Genomic DNA, 10,284 nt, shown 5'->3' with positions numbered 1-10,284 from the left:
CCCCCCCCTTGGCGTGCAGAAACTCTCGAGTGCTTTCCTTTCACACCATCTTCCCATGCAGGAGGCTTTCCATGTCTCACTCACGACCACAAGCGGAGGGACAAGGGAAGAAGAAAACATGGAGGGGGGGGGGAAGAGCCCACTCAGACTTTTCAGCCGGGACTCTCCCGTCTCCTACAGGGACAAAGGCCCTTCAAAACAGGAAGAGTTTGCTTTCTTTCCCCCCCAAACACCTAAGGCCATGGTTGGCATCAGACCCGGTGCAGAAGGCGCGGTTTTCTCCTCTCTACCTCAAAGGGCACAGCCGCGGAGAGCTGTGGGCAACTGAAACTTCCACAGAGCCGAAGTGAACCAAACGGCGAACCGAAGGCCTTTCGAACCGACATCGTTGGAAAGCGTTCCGCTTTGCAACGAAAACCGTGCGTTGAATCCTCTTCAAGTACCCGGTGCGTCTCGAGTTCCTCAGCCCGCTGGAACCTAGTCAGGAAAGGTGCTCCTCTTTCTCTCACCAGTCTCTGAACAATAAATACGCCCGGTTGTTCTGCCGGCGGAGCTCCTCTCTGGCGAGAACCCCCTCGTTCCACGGGGATGGGAAGGGAGAGGCCTCAGAGTTCTGTAATGTGCATCGGATACCCAGGCGGAGGGTGGGGCAGGCACCCTCTGGCGCCGAGGCGCCTGATGTGACAGCCGTGGCAAAGCAGGTGTCCCTCCAGAGGGTAGCAGCGGCGGCCGTCCTCGTCATTCAGCTGGAGCCCGCAGTCCTAAGGGAGAGAAGGTTATGTGTTAGGTCGGCCGGCAGGCCTAGGAGAAGTGTAGTCTTTTAATCCTTCCCACTTGCTTTTAGCTTGCTTTAAACAGGTCTTATTCAGGACTCGTTTTCAAATGCTTGACACATTAAAATTCTCAGGGCTTTAGAATTTCGAGAGCTTTATATTGAACAGGGGGGAAACATCAAGGTCCCCTCAGTTGTTTTGAATCATTTGCAGCTCAGGAATAAAGCCAGGATGAATCTTCACAAAGACTATAGAGAAGTGGGTGGCTGAGGCTAAACTGCATAGGAGCTGCAAGGCATTAGGGCTCTGGTAGTCTCTCTGCCCATTATGCTCCACACAGAGTGTCTCTCAGGGAACTGTCCAGGATTTCTGGGAGTTGTAGTTCATGAACATCTGAAGACCCAAGGTTGGGATCCACTAAGGCCTAAACCAATGTCTAAGGGTGTTAATTCAGTGGTGGAAAAGTGGACTCCACAAAGGATATCCCGACCAGTGAAGGGATCAAGAGTTACCTCGCAGTGGTAGCATTCCACATGGTAATCCCTGTCCATCGACACTACCCGGATGGTCTCCTCGGAATCCTGGTTTGGAGCGGAGAGCAAAGGAGGGTGTTAAAGACTGGCAAAAGTATCTTGAGTTTTTTGAGGGGAAAAAGGCACTGTTTTGGCAGCTGTGAAGGGGGGTTTCCTTTGTTCCTAGTGGGGATGGGGGGTGGGGTGGGTCAGGCTTCTGCACAGGTGCCTCAACGCAGATACATAGTATAAAGAAGGTCACTCTCCCCACCCCAGAACCCACAAGCCACAGACCCTCTATTTTGGATCAGCCGTAAACCAGATGGATTTCAGAACTTCCACGAAACGGGATTGTAACATAAGCCAGAAGACCGCTGGCCCAAGCAACTCTTCTGCCTGGAATAAGCAGGTGGCACTCCTGTAAACATGGCCAAGCTCTGTCTAGTGGATGTTTTCTCTTGTACAATTGCTGTGCCTTATTCGTAGACTCAGGACCACACGCGCCTGGAGGCGTGTCCAGGTAACAGGGTCCTTTGCTTGTAACTCGTAGAGTGTTTTCCATCACTCCCTTCTGTTTTCTTCTTCTTCTTTCTCACAAATGCAAAGATGGAAAAGTCACATCCTTTTCGAATGGGAGCGTCTGTGTGGGAGCCCCTTGACCCACAGGACAAGAGGAGCACAATCCAGAGGGTTGGAGACGTAGAAGAGCGAACAACAACGGAGGCACCCGCAAAACAGCGAAGCCCCCCTGAGGTCTGGGGTCCTTCCCTAAATCAGGAGCAGGGGGGCCCCACTGCCCCCCTCAACCGGGGGCTGCCTTCTTCCCCCACCCCTCCATTTCTTTTGGCAAAAGACCCCTGGCCGTGCTGTTCCATGTGTTGTCAAGATGTTTCCAACTCAGGGTGATCTTAACAGGGTTTGCGAAGTACAGTGGACCCTTGACTTACAGACAGTTTGACTTACAGACTTCTCTGGCCGCAAAATTTAGGTTTGACTTGCAGCCTGAGACTTGACTTACAGACCAGAAAAAAACCAAAATGGAACAAAAACGGCCTGTTACGGGATTAATCGGTTTTCAATGCACTGCAGGTCAATGGAGACTTGACTTACAGACTTTTTGGCTTGAGAACCGCCTTCCAATACGGATTAAGTTCTCAAGTCAAGACCCCACTGTAAGTGAGGCCCTCAAGGGATGGATCACCAGAACTCCTCCTTCAACGGCCTTTCCAGAGCTAAATGGGGATTAGTTCCAGTCCGGCACCCCATCCCCTGGCAGAACACCTTGCAGGGGCTTCTCCAGGCTGTCTTCTGAAGAAAGCCCACCAGCGCCCACTTTTTACTCATTTTTAGGAGGCAGCGAACAAGTCCATACACACAACACATCAAACATAAAACACGGATGGTCTCGTACCTGTGCTGGCAAAATTGGCTGGTTGCAGGAAGCGCATTTGGGTGCGAAAACCCTGGATTTGAGAGGAGAAAGAGAAAAAAGGAAGGTCATCGTTCTGTTTTGAAGAAGTGGGAGGTAGGAGGGTAAGGTAGCAGACTTTAAAAAAATCTCATGGGCAAAGACAGAAAAGCAGCTCGCCTCCAGTAGGACTGAGAACCAGCAGATTCTTGGTAAAAGCCGGTGCTCTGAACTGCCAAGACTTCTAGGGGTCTGGGGGGGCAGGGATCAGGCCCCAAAGGTGCTAACGCAGCCCTAGGTCCCCTCCCTCTGCCTCGTCACCCTTCCTTGAGGCCTGAAGGTGAGGCGAAATTCCAAGGCAGCTGGACGGAGAGGGTCCTCCGTCCTCTTCGTGATACCCCGCTGGCTCTCTTCTTCCGTAGGTCGCTGGCATACGCTGGAGGTTTCATGCCAGTCTCGGTGGGGCTGCCATGGGAGCCCTGTGCGCCCCTTGTTGTGTCTTGGGCTCTGCCAGCCCCGTTCTGTCTCATGCACTGCTTAGACCACCCCCCCACCCACCCCCAGGGCAGGGTCTGGCCGGCGTCCTCACGTGTGATAGTCTTTGACACAGTAGATGTTGTTCTCCATGTCCACCGTGAACGGCACTCCGTCCAGGCACTCATTGCACACGATGCAGCGGAAGCAGGCCGGGTGGTACGACTTTCCGAGGGCCTGCAGGATCTGGAGAGGGAAGCAAAGAGACGCCCAAGGGTACTGGAGGAGCTTAGCGCTTCAGGCTGGGAGTTCAATTCCCCCGCTGGGCCTCCTCCTCAGGGGCTGGACCCCATGATCCCTAGGATCCCTTCCAGCTCTGAAGTTCTAAAATGACAAGGATGAGGATGAGGAAGATGATGGCTTCTGGGAGTTTTAGTCCAAGAGCATCTGGAGACCCCATGTGGGGGAGCCACTGCCCTAAAGCGCACGGTCCATGGATCTTGGGGGAGCCTGGGCAGCCTGGCCAAGCCACGAGAAGAGGAAGAGAAGACGCCCCAGACGTTAAAACCCGGGGCTCTTACCATTTCCATGATGAGGTGCCCACAGATGAAGCACTTGTCCGCCGTTTGCTGAAACCCTGAATACTGGTCAGGAAAGAAGAAAAGAAGAGAGAGAGAGAGAGAAAGAGAGAGAAGCATGGTTACCAACCCCACTACACTTTTGTACGAGTTCTAAATCTGCTTTGCTTTACCAGTGTTTCCCCCACATAAACAACAACAACAACAACAACAACAACAACAACAACAACAACAACAACAACAACAACAACAACAACAACAACGGAAATCTTGCCGAAGGTGGCGGGCCCCACGGCCTAAACTGGGAACGTGAGATGCCAAAATGGTCCCGTAAAAGCCTTCGCCTGAAACGTCTTCGCTCAGGTATCCATGAGTCAAGAGGCTGCCGGATGGAGGGCCAGAAGCATCTCGGCGCGGCGCCGTGAAGACTCACTGCTCTATTTCGATGTGAGCTTTCGTGGACAGAACGGTGGACTTGTCCACGAAAGCTCACATTAAAATAGAGCAGCGAGCCTTTAAGGTGTCACAACATTTTTGTCTTCGTTGTTATTTTTATTTTTGCTTAATAGGCTAGCCCAGACGAACACGGCAACCTCCTCAACAAGGATTTCGTCCTTCCTCAGCTTCTGAGGACTCGCACCAGTCGAGGTGTTTTGGAAACAAGCAAGAAGCAGCCTCCAAAATTGGGAAGGATTGGGAAGGGGGAGGGAGGAGGCTGGCCACGAGCCAGCTGACCTCAGCCCTCAGAGCCTGCAGGAGGAGAAAGCTTGGATGGTGAAGGGGGCGGGCGGGGGGGAAGGTGCCTTCCACCCTCCCGAAACCAGCCCCCTTTCGCCTCCGAAGTCTTCCTAGACGTCTGTGCGGGGTCCTTGCCGTGTCAGCCGCGTTCCTTGAAGAGGATGGAGACCAACACCTGAAACGGCAGAGCCCAGCCGCAAAGGATGAGGTGTGGAGGAAAGATACAGGCGGCGTGTTCAGAAGGTCTTCTTCCCAAACGAGCCACTCACCTGAGAGCAGCCGCGGCCTTCAGGGGTCCTTGCCACCAACCAGCCGGCCACAATCTCCTCCCTGGAATTCCACCCGGCTAATGTTTAAGCCCTTATTTGCTATGGGGTGGACTTTACCTCCCCTCGGTTCAGTTCACCATTAATGCGATGCCATGGGCCTGCCCTCCGCTCTTCTCCTGCCGGAGCGGTCATGCCCTGTCAATGCCGGCCACTGAGCCAACGCTTCAGTCCAATATTTGATTATCTGAGTAAACGGAGGAGGAGGAGGAGGAGGAGGAGGAGGAGGAGGAGGGCTGCTCTAAAGCTTGCCTTCGAGCCCCATCCTACAGATAAGGCTCGGGGCTCCAGGCAAGGCCAGGGCAAAAGGTGGGACGTCTGAGCCAGACTAGCCTTGACAGCCTAGCGGGGGGGGGGGAGAGAGCGGGAGGCATGCTCCTCCTCGGAGCCAGGCCCTTGCTGAAGGGGCGCTCAGCACTCCCTGGCACAGGCAGGTGAGGGCAGAACTTGGACCACCACCTGGTTGGCACTATACGCCCCAGAATCCCCTCGCTCCTGTTCTGCCTTTCTCTTCTTCATCCGGAGAGGCACAGTCAGTCCTGGAAGAGCCCCGGGCTCCAAACCGGGCTCCCACCCACACACCCCGCCCTGCTTCTCTCCCCTTGGGGGGCCTGGTAGTTTCCCACCCACCCCCATGCCACTGTGCCACCCTCCACGGGCTCCGCTGAGGACCAGTCCACAATTTATGGCCCATACTTTGCTGATATTTGCCTGCACTTAAGCACAATCAGGCAAGCGGTTCCACGAGACTTTTCAGGATTCCTTAAAAATACTCTTCAAATGGAAAGCAGGACGACTCTCAAAGAGGTCTTGGAGAGAATATGGATAACGCGGGGAGATTTTTCACAGAAGTGGGACGGTTCAGACTGAATGGACTCTGAGGGGGGGACAACATCTGAGTTGGCTCCCACATGGGCCAGGAAGCATCCTTGAGCCACTGGGACACCCAAATCTGTTGCAGGGATTCAAACGCCATGGGGAGAAGGCACATGTCCCAAAGCCACCACGTTTATGACACAGCCTTTCCCCAGCCTGGTGTCATCTTCCGATTGTGTTGGGCTACAACGTCTCTCAAACCTGGCCAGGGTAGACAACGGCCATGCTGACTGAGGATGATGGTAGCTGTAATCTAGCCCCCATCTGGAGGGCACCAGTTCCTGTCTCATCAGCCCAGGAGTGACCCACACAATCCTTTCCACTGGCTTGGAGAAAGGACTGCACCCCCTTTGGCTGGGGGCGCATTTGGCTGACGAGGAGAGGAGCCTGAATCGGACTCCATCCGGACTGACATTTCTGACTAGAGTAGACCCGCTGAGACAAGAGGGCTTGTGCATTCACACCATGAAGCCGTTGACCCAACGGCTCTACTCTGGTTGGGACAACCACCGACTTGAAGGTGCTTTCCCTTTTTTCAATTGCTTTGAATTCCATTGTGTTTTAAACCCTTTTGAAGATTACGCTGTCTTGTTTATCTTTTTTTGGGGGGGTTATCCCAGTTGTTGTGGACTGGTCTGAATCCTACTTTCAAAATAAAATCAAGACAGGCGGCAGTTTTCAGAGACGCCTGAGCAGACAAGCTGATGCGAAGGGCTCCCCCCCCCCAAGGGCTCCTCCAGGCTGTTTGCACTGGTGCCCCTTCCTGCTTTCTGCTCCTCCTTTTCTTCTCATATTCCACCAAGGAAATGGGACAACATCAGTCACCAGAAGACAGCGGATGATGACAACCAGGGCCATCTGGCTAGTTTTTAGCCCGCTTCCTTTTGAATGGCCAGTGACCGCAGAGCTTGGAGAAAACAGGTGGCAAGTTTCTGGAGGTGCAGACGGCACAGGCTTATCAGCGGTATAAACCCAGCTAATTCTACTGTCCAGCCACATTGCATTTAACCGAACCATCTGGCTGTCATTTGATAAGAAATGCAAAGGAGCCTTTATTGATCAACAGGGAATAGGCCTTTTGCTGAGGAGAACAGCCTTGCGGGCTCTTTTCAGCCACAGACGTTTCCTCGGGTGGCCATAAATTAGGATATTTTAAAGAGAGAAAAGATAAGCTGACCCTAGCGCCACTAAGCCAATTTCCTTCAGTCCCTATTTTGTGCTTAATGAGGATACTGCATTTTAAAAAATAGACAGGAACAAGAGCAGGATTTTTCATTTTGGAAACAACACAACACGATTGGCCCACAAATTCAACAACACAACCAAAGGGTGCATCATGAGACCTAGTGTTCCTGCGATGCCCAGATACAATGGTGCCCCGTTTGACGATTACCTCGTTAGATGAGGAAATTGCTTTACGATGAAGTTTTTGCGATCGCAAAACAATGTTTTAATAGGGAAAAACCGCTTTAGGACGATCGGTTCCCTGCTTCAGGAACCAATTTTTCGCTTAACAACGATCTTTACAGCTGACCGTCGGGTTTTCAAAATGGCTCCCCGCTGTGCTTTAGGACGGATTCCTCACATTACAGGCACCGGAAAATGGCCACCTTATGGAGGATCTTTGATGGATGCTGAGGTATTTCGCCCATTGGAACGCATTGAACCGGTTTTCAATGCATTTCAATGGGCTTTTTCATTTCGCTTGACGAGGATTTCGCTTAACAGCAATTTGAACGGAACAAATTATCCTCTTCAAACGAGGCACCACTGTACTGATCCAGAGGAGCCTCAAAAAGCCAAAGCCAAACCCTTTTGTACTGTGGTTGCATACACAGGGGTCCAGACGTTGCTCCGAATGAGATGCCACTGAATCGGCTGCTCCAGGTGTAGGGTGGCTTTGCAGCAAATGGGAGGGTATTTCCCCTTCAGCATTTTAGCACTGAATAGTCCCTTCCTCTAAGTCATTTCTGAACATTTCCTCAGCTGGCTCTAAACCACCGAGTGAAGATTCTACTCGAAAGGAACAAAAGCCTCCCAGCATCTAAACCAGATGCAGCCGGGCGGGCGGGTCATGGGATGCTGGGAACGAACGGTCACACCAGCACAGCCAGCAGAGAACGTGTGGAGAAGGGCGGACCTGCCCGAGCCGAAAAGCGGGCGATACTTCGCTTCCTTGCGATACAAAAACACTGACTGGAAACATTGCCTTGTTTTAAATATTCTGCCCACATTGTTTAGGTTTTAAAGAGGAGAGGGATAAACTCCACCTCGCATTCAGCTTCACAACGGGAAGCGCCATCCCGGATTTTAAAAGGTCTGTTTTTTTCCCGGAGAGGCACCAGAAGCTGCGGACAAATTTAGCACCATTACAGGCTTCTCCCAGGTAGTGTTTGGGGCTGACTTCAAAGTCCACAGTTATGGGACCTCTGCCAAACGAACAAAACAAAACCCCTTCCATCTCCAAGCCTGAATCAGAAGAGGGAAACAGAAGCCATTCCTCAATACAGCCCCCGCCTGCCATCCCCACGATCAGAACCCACCCCATTTTCAAGTGATAAGGCCTGTTGAGGATGGCACATGGGAAGACAGGTAAAGGAGGACAGCCGGGGTCCCATGCCCAGAATCTTAACAGGAGGCGTTAAAATGACCCACGTTTGCTTCCCCTAATAACCTTGGTAGCCATCATGCAGTTCCGACGAAGGCCATTTGCTTTCATTTAATATCCACCCTACCCCACCGCCACTAAGACACAGAAAGCACTGAGGTATTACTTACAAGGAAGTCTTCCTCGCAGTAGACATTTCCGTTGACATTGTAGAACGCCTTTCCCCGCAATCTTCTCCCTGTTAAAAATATTACAGTCAGACCCCGGGGTCTTCCACTTAAGCAGCTGCTGAAAAAAAGGGGGGAAGTGGAAATGGAGGGGAATTTAATGCAAATTCCTCCAGAGAACCTGGGGGGGGGGGGGAAAGAGAGAATGCACTTGCTAATGGCACTCGTGGGGGAGCATTTAACTCTCATCCTTCCACCCCTATCCCAATTTCCTACTTTAGGGGGCTTCCGAGTATTCACAACACACCAGCCTTCCTGAATAAGATGTCGATTTCCTTGCAAGATTAAGAAGCAGGCAGAATTTAACCAAGGGGGTCATTCCCAGTGGGGCCATCCTTCGGACAACAACCTAGTCTATGAAAGAATTTCTCTGCATCTTCAGTCCTTCACAGAGCGCTTGTGTTCCACTGAGATCAGGGTGTGGATCTGAAGGAAATTAACTTAAGGATGCTCATAGAAGGCGGGGAGTGGGTGGGACCCTTCCCATCCCTTCTTCCTCTCTTGAAAAGACTTGGGGGTCTTGTCAACAATGTGGGGAGAAGGAGAAGTAACTGCTGGAGTAGCGAAATCCCCCCAAAAGGGTCGCGTCAAAGTGGGACACATTCCCCTCTCTCACATCAGCCTTCCTCGTCTTCATGGACTTGATTAATTGTTAAAAAATATATCCATTTAAACTCCACTTCATCCAAGGACACTGGGGCAGCACACAAAAGGTATAAAACACAGAATACGCCATAATAAAAGATATAATAAAAACTAGCAGAGTTGATGAACACAAGCCAGCGCAACAGTTTGCAACACTGGGAGCAAATAAGGATATTTTAACTTGTCACCGAAACAATCCTCACGCTGGTAACCAAGTGAAGACCCGCGAGGGAGCAAGACCATTTATTTCCCTGATTCTTCTGCAACCCATTTCTCCTCGGGAAGAAACCCAGAGAACGGCCTCCACCTTTGATGGGAGCCAGAGCGCCTTCAGCTGTTTAGATCCCAAGCCTTTTAGAGCTTTCCAAGCCTTTTAGAGCTTTAATAGCGAGCACCAGCTTCTTAAAATTGGCTTGGAAACAAAGAGGCATCCAGGACAACTCTGAACGGACTGGACCTTGTTGAAATTCCAACAAGTGTTCGTTCCTTTCTTTCCGCCTCAAAATTGTCTTCAAGGGTGGCACCGCCCACAAAGCATTGCAGTAGTCTATCCTGGAGATTACCAACACCACAGTACTGGGCGTCTTGCTCCCATCTCAGCTGAGCTGTCCAGCTGTCTTGCTCTGAACTCCTTCCCTCTCCCTGGGCCCCCTCTTTCTACATAGACCACCTTTGCTCTGCCGCATGGTGCTATCTCTCTCCCCAGCACAAGCTGGGAGGGTGGCGAGACAGGAGTTGCCCCAGTTCTGTTGACTGATAAAGATGGTGTCCTAGGAATTCACTTGAAAGAATTCTCAGACCCACTTCGGTTTCTGTATTCACCACTAAGAAGCCACGCGCGTTCTTCCGATGCAGCGGTGGGCCCGTAAATTTGGACGCAGGAGGGGAATGAGAGATCAAAATGCTGGAAATCGAGGAGAAGGTCTTTTCTAGGGCTAATGGCTCTTCATGGCCCACTCAACCCCGCCCCTCCCATAAACACCACACAGGCTTTGCTTTGCAATAGGGAAAACCTACAACAACCTACAATCTGGGGAATGGCAGCTAAACTCAGAGGGAATAAGAAAAGACTCAACGGGTAGCCAGTGAATTCCATCATTCCTAATATTTGGCAGGTTC

General features: G+C 51.7%; 1 protein-coding gene across 3 annotated transcripts in view; it reads right to left on the bottom strand.

Moving 5' to 3' along the window:
- Nucleotides 1-459: 459 nt before the first annotated feature.
- The window catches only part of WTIP (WT1 interacting protein), a 34,493-nt gene continuing 24,668 nt past the window's right edge, over nt 460-10,284 (bottom strand). For all 3 annotated transcript variants that reach the window (XM_020797859.3, XM_072980855.2, XM_072980856.2), the window contains exons 3-8: nt 8,464-8,531; nt 3,749-3,811; nt 3,283-3,413; nt 2,697-2,748; nt 1,286-1,354; nt 460-761 (exon numbers count right to left, since the gene is read on the bottom strand). In XM_020797859.3, coding sequence (XP_020653518.3) covers nt 606-761; nt 1,286-1,354; nt 2,697-2,748; nt 3,283-3,413; nt 3,749-3,811; nt 8,464-8,531 — 539 coding nt within the window. In that variant the 3' untranslated portion in view covers nt 460-605. The remainder of the gene's footprint in view (nt 762-1,285; nt 1,355-2,696; nt 2,749-3,282; nt 3,414-3,748; nt 3,812-8,463; nt 8,532-10,284) is intronic.

The sequence above is a fragment of the Pogona vitticeps genome, chromosome 10 (genome assembly GCF_051106095.1).
Source record: "Pogona vitticeps strain Pit_001003342236 chromosome 10, PviZW2.1, whole genome shotgun sequence".
NCBI classification, from domain to species: Eukaryota; Metazoa; Chordata; class Lepidosauria; order Squamata; family Agamidae; genus Pogona; species Pogona vitticeps.
This window is presented reverse-complemented; position numbering and strand designations above follow the sequence as displayed.